Source organism: Andrographis paniculata, unplaced genomic scaffold (genome assembly GCF_009805555.1).
Source record: "Andrographis paniculata isolate CXL003 unplaced genomic scaffold, ASM980555v1 Contig57END, whole genome shotgun sequence".
Lineage (NCBI taxonomy): Eukaryota > Viridiplantae > Streptophyta > Magnoliopsida > Lamiales > Acanthaceae > Andrographis > Andrographis paniculata.
Genome location: NW_026137592.1, coordinates 4,666,777 through 4,686,386, shown reverse-complemented (window position 1 = coordinate 4,686,386; position 19,610 = coordinate 4,666,777). Strand labels below are relative to the sequence as shown.

Genomic DNA, 19,610 nt, shown 5'->3' with positions numbered 1-19,610 from the left:
TGAAAATGAATTTGGGGCACCAAGGATTGGTTTTCGGGCAAACGGCGATTCTTACATGAATTGGGTGGCAAAGATGGTTGAGGGATTAGATACCTCATCCACCGTTGCTTTAGCTCTCATTCACTCCCGGGAGTTAGTCGCACGAAGAAATTTAAACTTTGTTATATGTGTGTCTTGGTTTGTAGCTTGTAATTTCTTATGTTGGTAACAAGGGAGGAAGTGTTTATAACACTGGTTTGTAGCCATTGTTATTTATAATTATTATTTTGTTAGTTGATAGTTTCGAATAGGTTATATAGTTTCAAAACAATGTTTATATGAGAGCCTTGGCTGATTATTTATTTGATTTGCTATACATACAAGCATTTTATTACGTTTGCAGTGAGAGTCATAACAGATTGATAACTGCATATCTATATGCCATAACAGGTTTGGAAAAAATGATTAAAGGAACAACTAAGTGTGACTACTACAATTTTGTTCCTTCAGAAATAACAATCTAAACCCCACATATTAATTTGGATTTTTGTGTTATTTAATGGTTAAGGCAAAACAATCTTTGTATATATATATATATTTCCAGCGACGACGAGCTCGAGGGACCAGATTTTTGGCAACATTTGCCATCACATATATATTGTATATATTGATTTCTTTCTCCACAAGAACAGGATCAAATGTGTGAATAAAAAACGCAAAACATGCACCAGAAACTTAAGCAACACACAAACCACACATAAAGCAATTAAGTTCAAAAGTAGATCATAGAATGTGAGGCTTTACAGAAAATATCATCGAAATTGTCGTTCTACTGAAGCAAGAAACTCTCCATTTTCTTGTTTTGTGCCTCGTTAAATAGAATAAGATCATCATCCTTCTCCAACGATCGAATCCCGCTTTCCAAACTCCGACCTCTCTTGTGATTATCCTCCTTCAGCCCCCTTCGAGGAGAAATCTTCGTCGCAAGAGATGCAAGCATGGCTGGACTACACACCTCACAAATCAATTTACCCTCACAAAGCTTCAATCAAATCCTTTCAGAACTTCAAACATGGTGAAGATCAAATAAACCAATCATCTGCTAGCTTTTGAAACTACAAATGGATTATTCTTTACCCTACACCAAACCAAAGAACTCAAATCCAATTCACATTACCAAACAGTGAATTTAATTAAATAACAGTGTGGATCAAGCAGTTGCTCTCGCCATGATTAATCTTGCAACAATAAACATAGCTTCAAAGTACATGTTAACAACTTCAATGCATAAATTTCGGCATGATAACAAACTGAACAACATAACTTAGGGCAGCCGAGGAGGAGCCTCAAATCCTGCCTCTTGGCTGGTCCGTACAACTTCATTTGATGATGAAGAAAAACTACTCCCTAGATGCTGTTGTTGGAAACTACTATATGTTGCTGCTTCTCTGTAATCTGAACCACTTTCTGATCAGTTTTCAGGAGCTCTTCTTCTTGGTCTCTTCATGATCCTCCATTCATAAAAAAATATTGAATAGAAAATAACAAATAACAAAGTTACAAATTTCTTTGTAACTTTGACTATTCAGACAATGCACCTTTTCAATTTTGTACCATTTAGTTTTCTAGAGAACACAACAACAATCAAAATCGAGTAAAACATTTAAAAAAAAAAAGAAGAAATATAAATCACTCCAGGCATACAGAAAACTTATGATCTTATTCACAAATCAAAGTAAAAAAATCAAGAACTGAAAGGACAAGCATATATTATATTCAAAAATAAGGTTCTAAAACTTTAAAGAAAAACCATAAGATGGAACAAAAAAAAAAAAAAAACAAAACAGAAAGATCCATAACAGATTTATAAAAATCATTTATTTCTAAATTTTAAACCAATCGTAGGCATCAAACCCAAGAAATATGAAGGTCCAATCCTGTAAAAAAAAAACATCAAACTGTTAATCATAGTTACTTTTAAAATATTAAAGAAGAAAAATAAAGACAAAAACATAAACATCAAATATACTTCCATTTATACTTACCGATGCATATTTGAGTGAATATCAAATTGGCTTCTCCCACTGCTCCAACTCATCAACTTCTTCATAGTCTTGCAAATAGATTCTATCCAAGCCACAAATAACAAACTTTTATAACTATTTAGCATATTTAAATTATCAAGTAACAAACCTTTATAACCCACAATCATTCATTCATTCATTCATTTAGTCAAATAAGTCTACCTCCTCATCACTCCTACGAAGATGCAAACCTATAAAAATATCAACAAATTGTTAAACATAATTATTTTTTATATATAAAAATCAAAAAATAAAGTAAAAAACATAACATCAAATGCACTTCCATTTATACATACAAACACTCAATTTTTGTTTTCACCAGATGGAAATAACTTTAACTATTTTGTGCCACTAATGAATCCATTCAGTTTTCTCAATTTAGCCTTTTTTATGTCTCGAGCTTGTTTTGATATTGACACTAACGTCTTTCTGCCTTTCGAAGAAACTGCATCACTAATTCTCTTTCTCTTTTCCAGTACATCTTCTGTAATCACTTGATCAATAGAATTGATGGTGTTATTTGTTGATTGGACAACATTTTTCACAATTCGGTGGAACTCAGAGACAAAATTATCATACGATTTCTTCTCCTTAATTATTGTTCCAGCTGTACTTACCATCATCGAACACAAATTTTTGTATCTTACATTATAATCCTCTCCCTCACTTTGATGATTAGAAACTGACAAATCTAAGCAAACATCTTTCTTTGTATCATTAGTCCATATTTTCAAGATATAATGGTTTGGGATAACCACAAAAGTTTCCAAACCCATAGAATTATTAACATCCATCACTCTTAATGCATGGCAGCATAAGATTCCTATATTGATGAACATATTGCAGTCACAATGTATTAGTCGTTGTCCAAAGTCCACCATGACATTATGCACCTCATCTTCATATTGATCTGAATTTGTTTTCAGGACAACATAGTACTGAACATCAGTTTGAAAATCTGCATTTGTCATAAATTTTTGTAATATATGCAAAAGATTTGTTGTACTCGTCATAAAAGATCTTGAACACTGATGGTGTGTAACAAACAACAATTGATGTAACCATCTTATTGTATGGAAAATTTGTTGTATGTTGACAGTCACGAGCATAGAAGTCATGCAACGCTTCTTCGTTTCTTCGGCTACCAACCACCCATTCAAAATGACTGAAAAATTGTTGTTAATTGTGTTCCGATTGCAAATAATTTTTTACAACCCCATTTACTGACTCACTAAGTTGGGTAGTTCTCATTCCTTCTGTGAATTGTTGCATCATCCATGAAAAAGACCATTTATGCCTCAGTGTATGTATTGAAGATATCCATTTATGAGTTACATTTGGGAAGCATGTTGATAGCATTAAAGACCATTCTAGATCAAACTCTTGCTCATTGTTGACACAATATATTAGCTTGTGGAAAAACTTTGCAAAACTACAACAAAGCATAAAAATAGTGTTAGTATATAACATAATATTTCATATCTACTATGCGTAGCAATAAAATAATATTATCAGACAACAAACTTGATAACATTTAAATATATATCTAAAACGATCATAAATATTACCATTCTGTGTATGCTTTTACTCAAGTGTTTTTTAGCATTCTCCGATATATGCCAAGTGCAAAGTGCATGATATGTGCATGGCATTGTCTGAGTTATGGTTGAAGACATTGCTCCATCTTGGTTAGTAAAAATTGTTTTTGGATAATTGTTCCCCATGCATTTAATAAAGGTATTGAATAACTATTCAAATGATAACTGTGTTTTATTCAATAGAAGTGCAACTCCAAATACACAACTTTTGCGATGGTGGTTGAGTCCAACAAACACAACTGAAATGACCAAAGAAAATTAGTACAATTGTTATATAAAATAGTAAAGTGAATGAAAATAAACACATGTTAAAGACATAACCTAACGGTCTGTAGTTTTTATTTTTCCGATACGTGGTGTCAAATGTAACCGAATCTCCAAATATTGAATAGTACATTTTCATTTGAGCATCAGACCAAAATATGTTTGTAATTTTTTCCTCATTGTCCAATGCATATTCATAATAGAAATATGGCCTTTGAAGAGATTGTTGACTAAAATACTTCAAAATTGCATCAACCTCACCTATTAATAAAAATTAAAAACATTAACCAATAAAATAAATATATTTCATTACAAAAATAAATAAATTAGTCTTACCATGCTCTAATGTGCTACTTCTTCTTGTACGTAAATAATATTTCAAGTCCAATTTAGTGAAGCCCACTAACTTTGATGACCTAGTTGCCCGTTGCATCATATCATATTAAGCCCTTAATGGTAAACCCACATAGTCATTAACTTAAGCTATTAGCTTATGTCCTTTCTCAATTTTCCTATTTGACTTCAACAAATGCTTATGTTAAAGGGAGTGCATAGCATGATTATGCTCATCCTCAAAATGCATGACAACATATGTGTCATGTTCTTTATTATACTGCAATTTTATCTTTGTGGGACATCCAGTTCGAGTAACAGGTATATTTCTTTGGCTAGATGCTTGTTTTGTTGGTGAAAACTTAAATCCTGCCTTATTGCAACTGTACTGTATATACATAATTTGATTACCTTCTCATTTGTTCTGATAGTTTATTCGCACCGAAAAGCCTTTCAAATGTGCATTATTAGTGTAGAATATGAAAACATCATTCGGTGTTTCAAATACTCTTGCTTTAAATCCTGTTTATATTGAAAAGATTAGTAATATTAAAATTGATAATTTTGCATGCAATAACATTCATATATATATATATATATAAGAATATATATAAGCCATGCATAACAAACCAACCAACAAATATTGTATGCCAAATAACAAAATAAAATTTGTAAATAACAAACTTTAAATCTCACATAACAAATAGAAGCCACAAATATGAACCTTTATAATCATATTACATAAGTTTAAGTAATAATAACAAACTTTAAGTAATAATATAAGATAGTTTGAGTATCTGAGTAACAAACTCAAAGCAACAATTAACAAAAATATGTAACATTTAGATAGATAATACCATCATTGATCTTGAGATGTGTAATTTGTGTTCCATCTATTGATTCACCTGAAACTTCATCATATGATGCATTGGAAGTCCATCCTTACATTGAAATTCATCCATGCGAATTAATTGTGGTTTTGCCTGTCAACACAAGTCACCAATATTGATATTAAAATTTTCTTATTTGTGCACAAATATGTAAAATTTAGATAGAAGAACTATTAGCTATAAATCAACATTCAAATTCCATTTATTTGGGGGCCATGACAGCAAGCAGACAGAGATCATCCCCAATCGTCATAACCAATTTCATGAGCTCACCAACAAATCTTCTTTTTTGCCATTCAAATTAAACCTCTCCTCAACCTCCAATCCTAAACCCCAACACACATGTATTCAATTAATCTCTTACCTGCCTTGCCTTGCCTTCCTTTTCCCCAAATTTATGTATATAATTTACCGTAATTTATTTATTTGAGCTGTATAATTCAATCAATATTTTATCGTGAATTGCATTGAACTCGAATACTATAAGGATTAAAAAGATATGAAAAACAAGTTACATTGCAGCTACCTAGATATTACAACATATTAGTGAAATTGAAATGTAATTTGCAATGGAAAAAATTAGGGTAGAAATAGAAACTCTAAGAAAAGGAAGATGAAATAATACAGGGAAATCTTCAAGTGAAGCTTTATTGACAAGGCAAAATGCAATCACAGTTCATCAGCGTCGAAGATCTCTTCTTCTTCAGCATTTCAGTCTGCGCGTATGACTGTTGCTAGTTCTGCGAATTGAAAGCGATTAGAAGCTGTTAGTATAATATATGATTTATTATAAAATTACATTATTACCCTTCAATTAAATCTCCACCATTAAATATTAAATACAATTAATGGTGGAGATTAATTTCAACAATGCTGAAATTAGTTAATCAGCACCGGATCTGAGTCGTACACAAATATTATTATTTTTTTATTACACAATACTGATAGAGGTATTTTGTCTTTTTCACTGCAAACCAGTATAATACGAGTATTAAAAAGTCTAAGAGCAAAAAGCAAATATTACTATTTTATTTGGCCGGAGGTAGTATTTTTTATATTGAGAATAATAACATCACTTATATAAAAATTAATAAAAATAATATTATAACTACTATAATTAACCTATTAAATTATACTATCTAAAATATTGTATCCATAACCAAAATGATCATCTTACCCGGGGTAGAGAGAGTATTACATTAAAGCTCGGTTTACATGAATATGTTCGAAAATTTTGATATCATCTCCGTCCAAATTGTGTCATTATTTTTTAATTATTCGACTATATTTATGCACATTTAATTTATACTTCATATTTGTTTCACATCAAATGTCTATTTTTTCGTTGTTGACATTCCCACATAATTTGTCTCCAAAACGTATTATACATTTTAATTGCATTTTAAATTTCATTATTTTCTCAATCATAATTAAATTATTTAATTATCTTAATATTAATTTATAATTATTTTTATTATACAATAATTATTAATAATATATTTTAAAATTACTCACTAATTATACTTTTCATAAATGTTCATATTTACCGCAATGTGGGCATTTTTACTAGAACGGAGAGAGTGATAAATAGTTTGATAATTTTTTTAAAAGGAAAATTACTCTCACATTAACAAATAATAAGTTATTTGTCACTATTTTTACTACTTGTTGTATCACTTTTTTCATCAATCATTTGCCACTATTGTTGCACCACTTCATCATTTTATGATCAACACCGCTATTAAGCTATCCATTGATCTAGTCATTTTCCGGCCACCGCACTACCGCTATTAAATATATATGCATGTATACTGACCTTGGTTCGAACTTATTCTCATAAGCAGGACGATCCTCTGGTTAGGACGGTAGTTGGATCTTTTGGTTACTAAGATAAAATAAATTTATTCTGACATTTTTATAGGTAGAGGGAGGACCATAATCCTAATGTTAAAAAATCATTATCCCACGATGATGGTAATATGATTTTAAACCACTTTTAATTTAACTAGACCAAGAACAATTAATAATAATAATAATAATAATAATAATAATAATTATTATTATTATTATTATTATTATTATTATTTTTATTATATTTAAAACATTTATTAATAAGTAACACAAGATCACATCTTACAGGCATAGCGTTGACGGATCAATTACATTAGCGTCAAATAAGCACCAACAAGCCTATGCAACGACAGTGTGATGATTCGGTAGGGTTATTTCTGCCAAATTTTGCAATTGTAGAACTAAACATATACAATTTACCGTTATTACACTAAAATAATAAAAAAATCAAATACATGAATAAAAAAAAAGAACCGTCTATCAATTCTCTTTTAAGGCCAAATCCAACAAATATTATATCATTAATCAAACAATATCTCATTTCAATCAAATTTTTTCAACCACATCCTAAACGGCAGTAAAGTACAACCCCAATAATTTGTATGATGTTGTGTATTATATTGTTTTTACTTATATGCTATAAGAGCAACTCCAACCATCTTCATATATGGAAGAATACTCGATATATGGAAACTGCAGTGTTCCTCCAATTTCATTTTTTGAGGAAGACTTTTGAAAATTGCAATTTAACCATTTAATTTTATTTTGTTATACAATATTGGTATTATTTATTTAATTATTAATTATTAATGAAAGGAAGAAGGGTGTATTTCAAATGGTGATATTTCACATGTCGAATGGGGCGGAGTCTCTTCAGACAGATTCTTGTTCATATTTTATTTATTTATTTATTTATTATATTATTATAATAATTATTATTATTACATAATATATAGAGTTGTTCGGTGGTGGGTTCAAACTCCCTCGTCCCACTTCTCATGTTCACATTTCTATACACTTTAATTTTATTTTTAAAAATTTAATTTTTATTTTTTTTAATTTTAATTATATTAATCGATTATATTAATCTTAATCTATAATTATTTTTATTATAAGATGATTATTTTCACTAATATATTTTTAATTATTTACTAATTATATCCCTCCTAAATTCCCGTGTCTATAGTTACATGGTCAAATTATCCGGAACGGAGGGAGTACAATATACAGTTAAACTAAAATACAAACAAATATTAAAAGCAAAAATAACTAAATTACTGGAATAAAAATAAAGATATATACTAATATGGCGGAAGATCCACATTCTTTATTTTTAAAATTCGTCTTTGTTCATTTTTTAAATACTCCTGGGTTGTAGAATCTGCTATGATATTTAAATCCATAAGCAAGATTTTATCCTCTTTTTGACATTCCTTGAAAGTTTTCATATTTCTTCGTTCCTCTTGTGCACACTTTTTATCAACTCAAAATTTTTTTGATTTTGTTTCTATATTGCGTTATTATCTCTTCAATATATATATTTTTTTTTTCAATTTCGTCTTTTTTACTCCAACGGGTCTTCGAGCTCATATCCTCATTTAGATTGATTTAAAAAAAATAAAATTGAAAGCTCTTGCGATATTGGAGAATCATATTCAAAAGTAGGAATGGGATTACTGGGATCGGAAGAGACGTAGCCGGCTCTTTGTGTTTCAAATTGTTGCCTCAAACTTAGACATTATAGGTAAATTTTAAAAAAATAAATTCAGTGAATTTCAGACATGGTTGAAACTTTTTTTAAACGTGTTTGATCTTCCATAAATAACAACTTCGCTTGATCCAACTGCAAATAATTTTTTATTTCAGTAAATATATTAAAACATATCAAATTGCTATTATAACATATAATTTATATATATGTACAATATCTTGCTCTGGTGCTCCACTGGGATTCATGTTTTCTATTTTCGGGACACACGATATTAATTTTCAAATGGCTTTCTCTATATTATGCCATAGATATTGTAATGATTTTACAGTATGAATCTCCGAGTCAAGCTCCCTTTAATCATTATAGGTTGCTTCAACATAACTCTTGCCCAAAATTACTCCGTAGACTAATATACACCTATGATATGATCTTAAGAAATACTCGTATAATCCTCATACAAATAATATCTTTATGGATAGTGTATTAAGAAGCTTGAGAACTCATTTCCTTTTAATGAGGAGTGTTGAGAAATGTAATATTTTATTTTTTTAGAGAGAAAGTTAAAATAAAGATATTGTGAGATGAATTATTTGAAAATTGAGTATAAATAAACAAAACATTATGTAGTATCCAATGTTAGAATCTTCAAATTTGTCCATTAAATTGATATTCAATGTGAACATTTATGTATGTTCATTCAATTTATTTGATTTAAAATTGTGTCATTGTTTTTGTCCATTAAAATAGTATCCAATATGAATAATTAAATTGAGTCTATTCATTTAATTTAATGTAAAATTGTGTTATTTTTTTTTTTTTTTTGTCCGTTAAAATGGTATCCAATGTAAATAATTAATAGGGTAAATTATATACCACCCTTTTTGTTTTAATAAAAATGCACAAAACACCATTTGTTTTATTTACTGCGTAAAATCTCCTTGTGTTAATCTAAAATTTGCACGAAACACCCTTCTTGTCCAACATTGATGTTTGGTTCTAAATAAAAACCTAAATTATGCAAGTTTTACACAAATAAAAAAACGTAAAATATTTTAAATATATTTTTTGAATAATATAAATAAATAAATAAATAATTGATCAATCATTTATTTGTATAGTTTTTGTAAAAATCACATAACAATTTATCTAAAGAAACTATAAAATGAAGTATTAATCAATTATTTATTTATTTATTTATTTTATTCAAAAAAAAATTATTTAAGATATTTTACAATTTTTTATTTGTATAAAACTTGTGTAATTTAGGTTTTTATATAGTACCAAACATCAGTTTTGGACAAGTAGGGTTTTTCATGCAAATTTTATATTAACACAAGTTTCACGCAATAAATAAAATATGGGGTGTTTTGTTCATTTTTACAAAAATAGAAGGGTGTGTTATATAATTTACCCTAATTAATATTTCAAATAATTTTGATATATCTCATTAAATTCTTCTATAAATATGTGTAAAATGAAAATATCATTCATTTCAATTCATAATGAATTAGAACAGTATAGGTTTTTCACTTCATAATTCATTATCATCTTCTTCGGGTGATGATTTTGAAGTGGAAAAAGAAGTATAAGTGTTTCGGAATAACATCAAAAGATTATAAGATAATCTTTACATGCTCAACTATCCTTCTCCAGGTGGCTCTACTCCCAATCATAGAGTGATCAATCGTGATCGTGAAGTTGCGAGTTTCAATTTGTTCAAAAATTACTTAAGTGATAATCCACGATACAATAATGAAATGTTTCATCGTTAGTATCGAATGTCATGACCCCTCTTTCTCCGTATCCTTTAGAGCGTTAAATCTCATGGTAAATACTTCCAACAACATTGTAATAGAGCAGAAAAGCTTAGATTATCACCACTCCAAAAAAAAAAAAACTGTTGTTTTTCAAATATTGGCGAATGGTGTACCGAATGATGCACTAAATGAATATGTAAAAATCGTTGAGTTTATTGCAATCGAGAGTCTTAAGAGATTTTCCCGTTTGATTGTTGATATTTTTGCAGAAACTTACCTAAGATCACCAAATGCAAATGATGTGGCAAGACTCCTACATATTGGCGAAAGCCGTGGATTTTTCAAAATGTTGAGTAGTTTAGATTGTATGCATTTGAAGTAGAAAAATTGTCTTTCAGCATTTGCCGAACAGTATACTGGACATTCAGACAAACCGACGATCATCCTAGAAGTTGTGGTTGATTATGATATTTGGATATGATATGCTTATTTTGGTTTGACGGGGGCAAACAATGAAATTAATGTGCTCAATTCATCAAATTTATTTTTCAATCTCACACAACTTATTACTTCACCTGCAAATTATGTTATCCAAGGAAAAAAGTATGACATGGGATATTATTTAGCTGATGGTATATACCCAAAGTGGTCAACCCTAGTGCAAACTATTCGTGAGCCACGAGACCGGAAGAAACAATGTTTTGCAATGAAACAAGATGCGTGTGTACGAAAGATGTGGAGCATGCATTCGAAGTTTTGCAATTGTTGTAGGGTCATATTGTTTTTGGGATAAAAAATTTTTACATGACATTGTGTTTGCATGCATTATCATGCATAATATGATTATCGAAGATGAACGTGATCTCAATGTACTAATAATAGACAGTCCAGATACACTACTTCCTACGGTTGAAAGAGTCGTCAATGAAGATGCTTGTTTTAGCAATGTCTCAGCCGACATAAACGGATAAGAGATAAAAATGTATATACGACACTGCGAAATGCGTTAATATATCATTTATGGGAGAGCTACGTCAATCAAGAAGATTGTAATGATTAATATTTTAGTTTAATTATACTATTATTTACGGTCATTATTTTTTTAATATATTTGTGATTTCACCTTAGTATTTTATTTTATTTATTTTTTAAATCATTATTTTTCACATAAAAATAATCAAATTAAATAATACTTGCTCCGTTCCACTTACCATGTTCATGTTGCAATTTCTATCCGTCCTACATCCTATGTCACTTTCTTTTTTTAAAAATGATTACCCATTTTAATCTTCTTTTAAATTTGTTAATTTTAAATTTTTTTAATTTTAATTAAACTAATTAGTTATCTTAATCTTAATCTATAATAATTTATATTACGGGTTAATTATTTTCACTAATACATTTTTAATTATCTACTTATTATATTTATCCTAAATTCTCGTGTCTACTGTGACCAAGACATCCATTGTGGGACGAATGTAGTATATTATTATTATTTTTATTATTATTTTTATTTTTAAAAATTGTTTCAATAAAATAATTTGAATTTATTGAAAAAAATTAAGGTTAATATGTAAATAAATAAAAGTTTAGAGACACAAGTCCTAATAGACCCTCTAAAATTGTGATTCAACCTAAATTTTATATCTTGAAACCCAATAAACATTATATAATTATTTAAAAATAAAGAATATATGTAGAATATTTATTTTAGAGAAAAAAATAAAATGGGTTAGAGTGGAATTAAAATTTAAATGAAAATTTGGAGAAAATTGAGAAATCAGCCGGTGAGATACCTAATATTTGTATTAATATTGTATTTTAACATCATGCTATTTGATTTTATATTTTAGGTTGATTTTTATTATATTTTGTGTTTAATTTGCTCTATACTTATATTTTGTATTAATTATTGTTGCTAGTGTTGAATGAACATAATATATATATATATATATGGATTGCGATTTTTGATATTTTTAAAACTTTAATTATTGTATACGCTTGTTTTTATTATATTAAGTTGTATTATTGTATACGCTTTTTTTTTATTATATTAAGTTGTATTATCGTATCCGTATGTTGAATTTTAATACTATGTAATTTGATTTTAATTATTTTATATGTTGATTTCTATTTTACCTTGTATTATTCTATCTTATATTGCCATTCTTCATGCCTTGATAAGAATATGTGTTGTTATTTTATAATGTTTTTAAATCATTTCGTATGTTTTTTTATTATTATTATAATATGGACTACCTTTCGTGCATAAACTCTCATCCGAACCTAATAGTTTACGAACTAAGTTTGACAAGACAAATCACACTAGGCAACCATGTGTGACAAACAAATTCTGACGACGTCGGAGTTTGAACTCATTGAACCTATAACATCACGGTCACATGACATCTTGTATATGCTTATTATATAATGTATGGTGTAAAAAAATCAAATGACAATAAGCAACCCAAGTTGCTATCTTTTTTTTTTAAAATGAGAAAGTGCAAGCCAAATCACTCCACTTCATCATTTTTTCTTTTTTTCTGAACTTTTATGATAGTAGAACCCATAACATCTTAATAAACCTAACAAAATATATCATATTATAAAAACTATGTATGACAGATATCGATTTGAACCCAATAGTCTCACGAACATAAATTCAGCTTACACTGCAAAGTCATTTCTTGTTGTTTAAGTTTGAATTCATGAACACATAATCATGAATCAACCATACACCACTTGCATCAGATGTATGAACCAATGACACCATCAGACTGATGATTCCTTACAAACACACCAAGTCATCCCTTTACAATATCAGACATTCGATCTGTTATGAAAACTGATGATTCCTTACAAACACACCAAGTCATCCCTTTACAATATCAGACATTCGATCTGTTATGAAATTTTGGTCAATGAGATTTGTATTGAGACTAATTTTGTATCCATACACCAAGACATATACATAATTTAATTTGTGGTCCAATTGGAACTTGGCCCTAACCCGTGACCCGTCACTTGCGACCCGGCACCCGCGACCCGCTATCCAATTCGTGACCTGCATGTTTATTAGACCCACATCATATGCCATTCGATCAAGGAATTTCTTACTGGTTGTTGATTTGATTTGATCCATTATATATCTATATGGATTGGGAGGGAGCCGCAGGGATTAACACACTCACTAATTCGTATCGTTTAACTCTCTCACTCTACCTTCTTCTCTTTCGCTTCTCTCTACATCGTGATAATGTTCTTGGCCGTGGAACTCTTCTGGAAAGTCTATGCTCTTGAGCTTGTAGTTCTCCCCCTGTTTGCAACGCCTACGAACTGCAAGGGGTTCGATTCGTCGATTGTGACTTTATCTGTACCTGTGATGTTATTTTGTCCACTGTTTTGTGCCGTAAGCCTTTTTCTTCATATGTGGGAGTTGTTTTTTGTGTAGGTTAAGGGTCTCAGGCTGGTTACGTTGTGTTTGTCACGATTTACATATGTTTGTGTCAATTTAGAGTTCTTGGGTGATATTGGGGCTGAGCCTAAAAACCAAGTCCTAGTTCAAACTTTGTCTTGTATTTTCGTTCATTTTTCTTTAATAAAATCAAATTTATTCCGCGTTTATTTCATAACACGAACAAGAACAATAAATAATAAGTTCCGTAAAAGATGGCTTTGTGGTGTGGAAAGTGAATTTGTGACCGTGAAGTCATGGATTCAAACTCCACGCCTCTAGTGTGACTTGTCTTGTCGGATCTAGTTTGCAAAGTATTAAATTCAGCCGAAAATTTACCCAGTGTACATTCTCATATGGCGTCGACAGATTATCACGTTATATATATAAATAATAATTATAATAAATAAATAAATAAAGCAAGCATACTAACAAAATTCAAGAGTTTTAATTAAATGCAAGTACAGCGATACATATGTACAACAATTTCACATCAAAGTCACCCACAGTGCCATTCTTCTTTCCCAAATCTACACCATTAAAATAACCAAATAACAAAAAAGAAAACAAACTTCACACTTGATTGTCTTTTGAAATGTCCGTTTATGCAATTTGATGCAACACGAAGCTTGAGAATTAATCTTCCTTTGGGTTATCTGCTGCTGCTGCTACCGCCACCGCCGCCGCCGTTGTTGCTTCAGGCTCAGCCAAACTGGCCCCAGAAACAAGCCTCTCGACTGGGATCTTCATCACATCGCGCCGTACTCCAATATCCGAGACAATTCGACTAATACAGTAAATCCCACAGCCCATTGCCGTCAAACCAGCAAAGCCGGTAGTCATGAACCGAAGTGGTGACGACACAATGGCACTAGCAGCAGCTAGAAACGACGCTGCCTGGCCACTCCGTCCCACACTGACAGTTGTGAAAACAAGCAAACCAGTTTTGCAGTAGATTGCGAAATCCTCACAGTTGTTCTTGAAAATGTTGTAGACTCCAAAACCATTCTGTAGGAGGTATTCAGCTCGGTGGATGACATCCTCAGGTGGATCAGAAGAGGCTAGTGTACATGTGCCACCTCGAGCTTTCGCAAGAAAGATTGCAGGTGAAACACTGTACTGAAACTGGTAGAGCTCTCCGCTTGCAAGAAAACAGTCAAGGCAAGAAGAGATCACGCCGTCTTTATCTGATTGATCACCACATCTCGGGCAGGGGGCGGTCGAGGAATTGGATGAGGGTGAGCTCACAAGGTACCGGTCCAATATTGTTCCTGTCCCAATCTCCTGCCCAGCCCCACGAGTGAAATGTATCACCCTGTCATTCCCAACATAAATACCTGTTGTTTGTGGGAGCAAAGAAAATAAAGTCAACATCGTTAAGCTGGAGAGTAACGAAACCCAAATTCAGATAATTGATAAGAAAACATGAAGAATATAACATGACACAAGAACAAGTCCAACAGGATCAGATACTATAACAATGCATTTTTCAGTACTTGATGCACTTCAGTATAAACGAGAATGGAAAATCACCAGTTTAGGCTGCTTAATGTTCCAAGACTTTCGATTAAGCAACATAAAAAAGCACTAAGAGGATGGCATTTATTTTTTTTAATATACTTAACAAATAGAAATTAGCCGCAGAAATGAAGTCAATTGGAACAAAGAACCAAAATAAAAAAACCACAAAGTGAAGGATGACAGCTTCACATAGATGCTCTAGTACCATTTTACAGGTTAGAAAGTAATATTTACATGAATTTATATAACAAAAGGAGATTGACTTGGCTTTTCCAGAGGCCTCATCTCTACAAGCCCAGCTTGCGGCGCATAGCCTTCTTGTTTCACACATCTCAAAGTACAAAACTCTAAGGTGCCAGTGATACACCAGTTTAAACTTTAACACTTAGTTTAGCAAACTTGGCACAAACCTGAAGCACCTTTGGCCAGGTGCATAGGTTTTTTCTTATGTTATTACACTTCATGGAGGGAAACAAGAGAGGGGAATCTTGAAAACTTTCCTTGTATATCTTTTTATAGATTCTCAATGTCAACTCTTGAAAATATCTTACTTTTCTGTTTTAAATATTTGTATCACTTTGTCCTAGAACATCTGCTTTTTCATATTGTCCATCCTCATCTGGATTTCTAGTTAAGTTCATCATCATCATATCTTTAGCTTATTTTTTGTTTTAATTTTTAGCCTCAAAATCAAGAAAGTTCCTTTCTAACACAAAGTACACCAACACAACACGTGTGAATTGTGATCCCACCAGTAGAAAGTTCCTCATCAAGATATGTGGTGTTAACAGAAGATATTGGAATAAGTATCCTGAACAAGCGACTAAGTGAGGGGATTGTCCATCCTTTAACAAGGTTTAATTTATCCTTACATGCATGGGAAGCATACATTGCAACAGTAACATAAATATAAATTTCTAGTTAAAAGATTGCGAGTCTAAAGCTACCGGGTGTGTTAGTTTCTTACTCTATAAAATTTACAATGAATTATTTTTTCTCTAACAAATATTCATCCCAAAACTTATTTTCCATTTAAGCAAATTCAAATTCAAACACCTCCAAAACATTCAAGATTGCCTAAAACACATCCAAACACACCTAAATCACTTGTACATTTATAAGACTTATCAACAAACGTTAGGACTGGTTAGGGCCAATTGTATTGGAATCCCCATTGATGATGAATAGAAGCTATCAAACTGAATAAACTTCACATAATTATCCGAAGCCTAATAAAAGGCAAGATGCAGCACTAGCCCAAGCTCACAAGAGGGTTAATGCAAGAATATAATTTGTCACAAACCAAGTTAGACTTATGATCCAATTCACTGATATAAACATAGTAGATCATCACTTTAAATTTAACCAACAAAGTGTGCATACTTATTATGAAATTTATTAGATTCCTTCAGCATACAGCTGTAAGATGATAAACAAAGTGACAACTGATCTACAGATATCAATTCATAATGGGTGCAAGCAATTCAGGTTCTAATGTGATTATCAACATATAAATGAGTTCAAATAGAAAAATAAAATAAAATAAAAAAAGGTTCCAATAAGCTAGTAGAATTTAGCAGTATCATCAAACCTCGCAACTTCCACCTGTCATAACAAGCTAAAATAATGAAACCTACTATAAAAAGCCACAAGAATATGTATCTAATTAAGTATATCATATACCAAACGCTACTACTATGAAATTGACATACAAACAGATTTCCCCTTGTGGATATAGGCCTACCGACGGCATATATCAATTTCGCAGCCAAACATTCGATAGTGCAGATAGAACTTAGAAGCATTCTAAAATTTTGATTCATGAACTACATTGTCTTACAAAATGGAAAACTTGGTGTGGCCTATTGAAAGAGAGGAGAATTTATGAAAGGTTTAAAATGAACAAGATTTTCCCTTCGGTCAATCAGATCTTCAGTTCTGTCAAATTTGAACAGCCACTCACTGCCATAGAACACATGATGAATATAAATAAAAATTCCATTGCAGAAGTTAGTCGGTGAATTACTTGCCAACCAACCAATATCCATGAAGTAAAGTACAAAAGAAAACCCAATAAATTTCATGAAATGTCAATTGGCGTGCCGACAGGTCCAAGGGCTGGCAGCCATAAACGAACTTCTTTCGCTTTCAAATATTCGTTAATCCCAACTCCTTGACAGTCAAGTAAAATAAAACAAACAACAATTCGATTTCAATATCTTCTCGATTTTGTCCTAAACGTAATACGCATCTCAAATTCCCACCAGCAACTTTAATTAGCTAATGACATAAACAGGTCAATCATACGAATAAACCCACAGATCAAATATTCGAATTAAGTGCAAACACCAAACTCAAAACACAAATTTGCATATATATATATATATTGAGAGGGAGAAAGAGGAAGAGACTGGCCATGGTGCGCGTAGAGATAGGAGTGCCTCCAGGAATATATGTGATCACCAGGGTTCAACTGGTCTCTTCCGATCCGGTTGGAAAGCACTCCCACCATTGTTGCCCGGATGCTTTCCTTAGCGTGGAGAGGAGAGGAGAGGAACCGGCGGGCAACGATGAGTCGTTTTGGGGACGTTCGAATAAAAATATAGCGTGTGAAAGTGAAAGTCGCATTTGTTATTAAGACTAAGGTAAACTTCTTATTAATTAATGTTAGTTCCAGTGGATATTATGATATGATAGGGTTGGCAGGTGTTTATGAATGTCGGTTTCTTTGGTTTTCAACTTATTTATCTAATTTTTTATTTAATAATATTAAATCAGTTTTCAGGTATTTGTTTGTGGATTTTAATTTTTTTTTGGATTTTTAATAGTAAAAAGTTTTATTTGTATAATTATTTGATGTGATATAAATAGATGTTGTAATATTTTTGTTGAGCACAAATAATAATAATAATAATAAATAATGGCAGTAGGATTCTGTATGGGTCTGGATATAAGCCGAACGACCCAGAAGTCGGGAAAAAGAAGTCGGACAAACGGGGAGGTCTGTCAAGAGGAAGGTCGTGCAAGGAAGAAGTATGGACAGACGGTTTGTCAATAGGACAGTCTGTCCATCTAAGGAGATAAGGCAAATAGAGCCGGTCGGTTGCTCTGTGGTCGGGACCACAGTTGGTTGGTCTGCAGTCAAGACTGAGGTCGGTTGGTCCGTGGTCGGGACCACAGTCGGTTGCTCTGTGGTCGGGACCACAGGTGGTTGGTCTGCATTCGGGACCGAGGTCGGTTGGTCCGTGGTCGGGACCACAGTCGGTTGCTCTGTGGTCGGGACCACAGTCGGTTGTTGCGGAGTTCGGACCAAGTAAGGTCGGGTGCGATAAGGTCGGACAATGAGGTCGGACCTAGTCGGGCCAAACTTAAGGTCGGGCGCAAATAGGCCGAATTCGAAAGTCGGGTATGGTAAGGTCTGGTGTGGAGATGAGGCAGGATAAGGTCGGGCAGTGAAGTAACATGTGCAGGTCGGGTGAGAGAGCAGTTCTGGGGCGGTTGGAGGAAGTTGCAATTGCGAACGGTTTTTGAAGGTCGGACGTGGTAGGACGGTTGACACACGTGTCAATAGAAGAGAACTTTTGGGGCGGTTAACAGCGGTTATGGTAACCGACCAGATAGCAGTTCGAACCGTTTCTTCAACAGGGTTATTTATGGATCCGGTGCTGTTAAAAAAAAAGGCATCTTCAATCAACTTCAACAAAGCAAAGTCAGATTTGAGGATCACCACTTTATTTTCAAGTCTTTTATTTTATTTTTCCTATTTTATTTTATGTATTCTACAGTGTTTAGAGATCCCTAATCTCAGGCACTCATCTATCAAATTCGAAGATATTTCTCTATTTTCGAATTTTACTTTTTATTGTTGAAAAAACGCATCAACAATTTGGCGACCACAGTGGGAGAAAGACAAGATTGTTGATCCTACGTCAACGGAGAGTTTCATACGATTAAGGTCTGGCCGAATCATCAGAAAAATCAATATGGCAGGCACACAACCTCAATCATCATCAGCACCGGTGGGAGAAAATATTTCACCACCAGTCATGTCAAATCCAGGGGAGATTCCCCAACCACCTACCGATTGGTTGTCTTACGTTCAACAATTGAACAATCAACAAACTTTGGCTATGCAGAATATGTTGCGCAAACAACAGAACATCATGTT

At 32.0% G+C, this 19,610-nt stretch overlaps 2 protein-coding genes across 2 annotated transcripts; both read right to left on the bottom strand.

Moving 5' to 3' along the window:
* Positions 1-808: 808 nt before the first annotated feature.
* On the bottom strand, positions 809-3,034 carry LOC127257298 (uncharacterized). The gene is made up of 2 exons (XM_051283675.1): positions 2,487-3,034; positions 809-986 (listed from the first exon to the last, which is right to left on the bottom strand). Exons 1-2 carry the CDS (start codon positions 3,032-3,034, stop codon positions 809-811), a joined length of 726 nt encoding a protein of 241 aa, XP_051139632.1.
* Positions 3,035-14,350: 11,316 nt separating this feature from the next.
* Positions 14,351-18,074, bottom strand: LOC127257438 (protein LEAD-SENSITIVE 1). Its single transcript, XM_051283861.1, has 2 exons — positions 17,858-18,074; positions 14,351-15,258 (listed from the first exon to the last, which is right to left on the bottom strand). The coding sequence occupies exons 1-2, from the start codon at positions 17,952-17,954 to the stop codon at positions 14,558-14,560; spliced, it is 798 nt and encodes a 265-aa protein (XP_051139818.1). The 5' UTR covers positions 17,955-18,074; the 3' UTR covers positions 14,351-14,557.
* Positions 18,075-19,610: the final 1,536 nt, after the last annotated feature.

Bases quoted from the DNA above. Each gene is read 5' to 3' on its own strand.
- LOC127257298 (XM_051283675.1), bottom strand. From the start codon at position 3,034: ATGACAAATGCAGATTTTCAAACTGATGTTCAGTACTATGTTGTCCTG. The intron at 987-2,486 runs GTTAGTGTCAAT...TGAGGTGTGTAG, and splicing joins TCTTCGAAAGGCAGAAAGAC to TCCAGCCATGCTTGCATCTC.
- LOC127257438 (XM_051283861.1), bottom strand. From the start codon at position 17,954: ATGGTGGGAGTGCTTTCCAACCGGATCGGAAGAGACCAGTTGAACCCT. The intron at 15,259-17,857 runs GCCAGTCTCTTC...CACAAACAACAG, and splicing joins CTATCTCTACGCGCACCATG to GTATTTATGTTGGGAATGAC.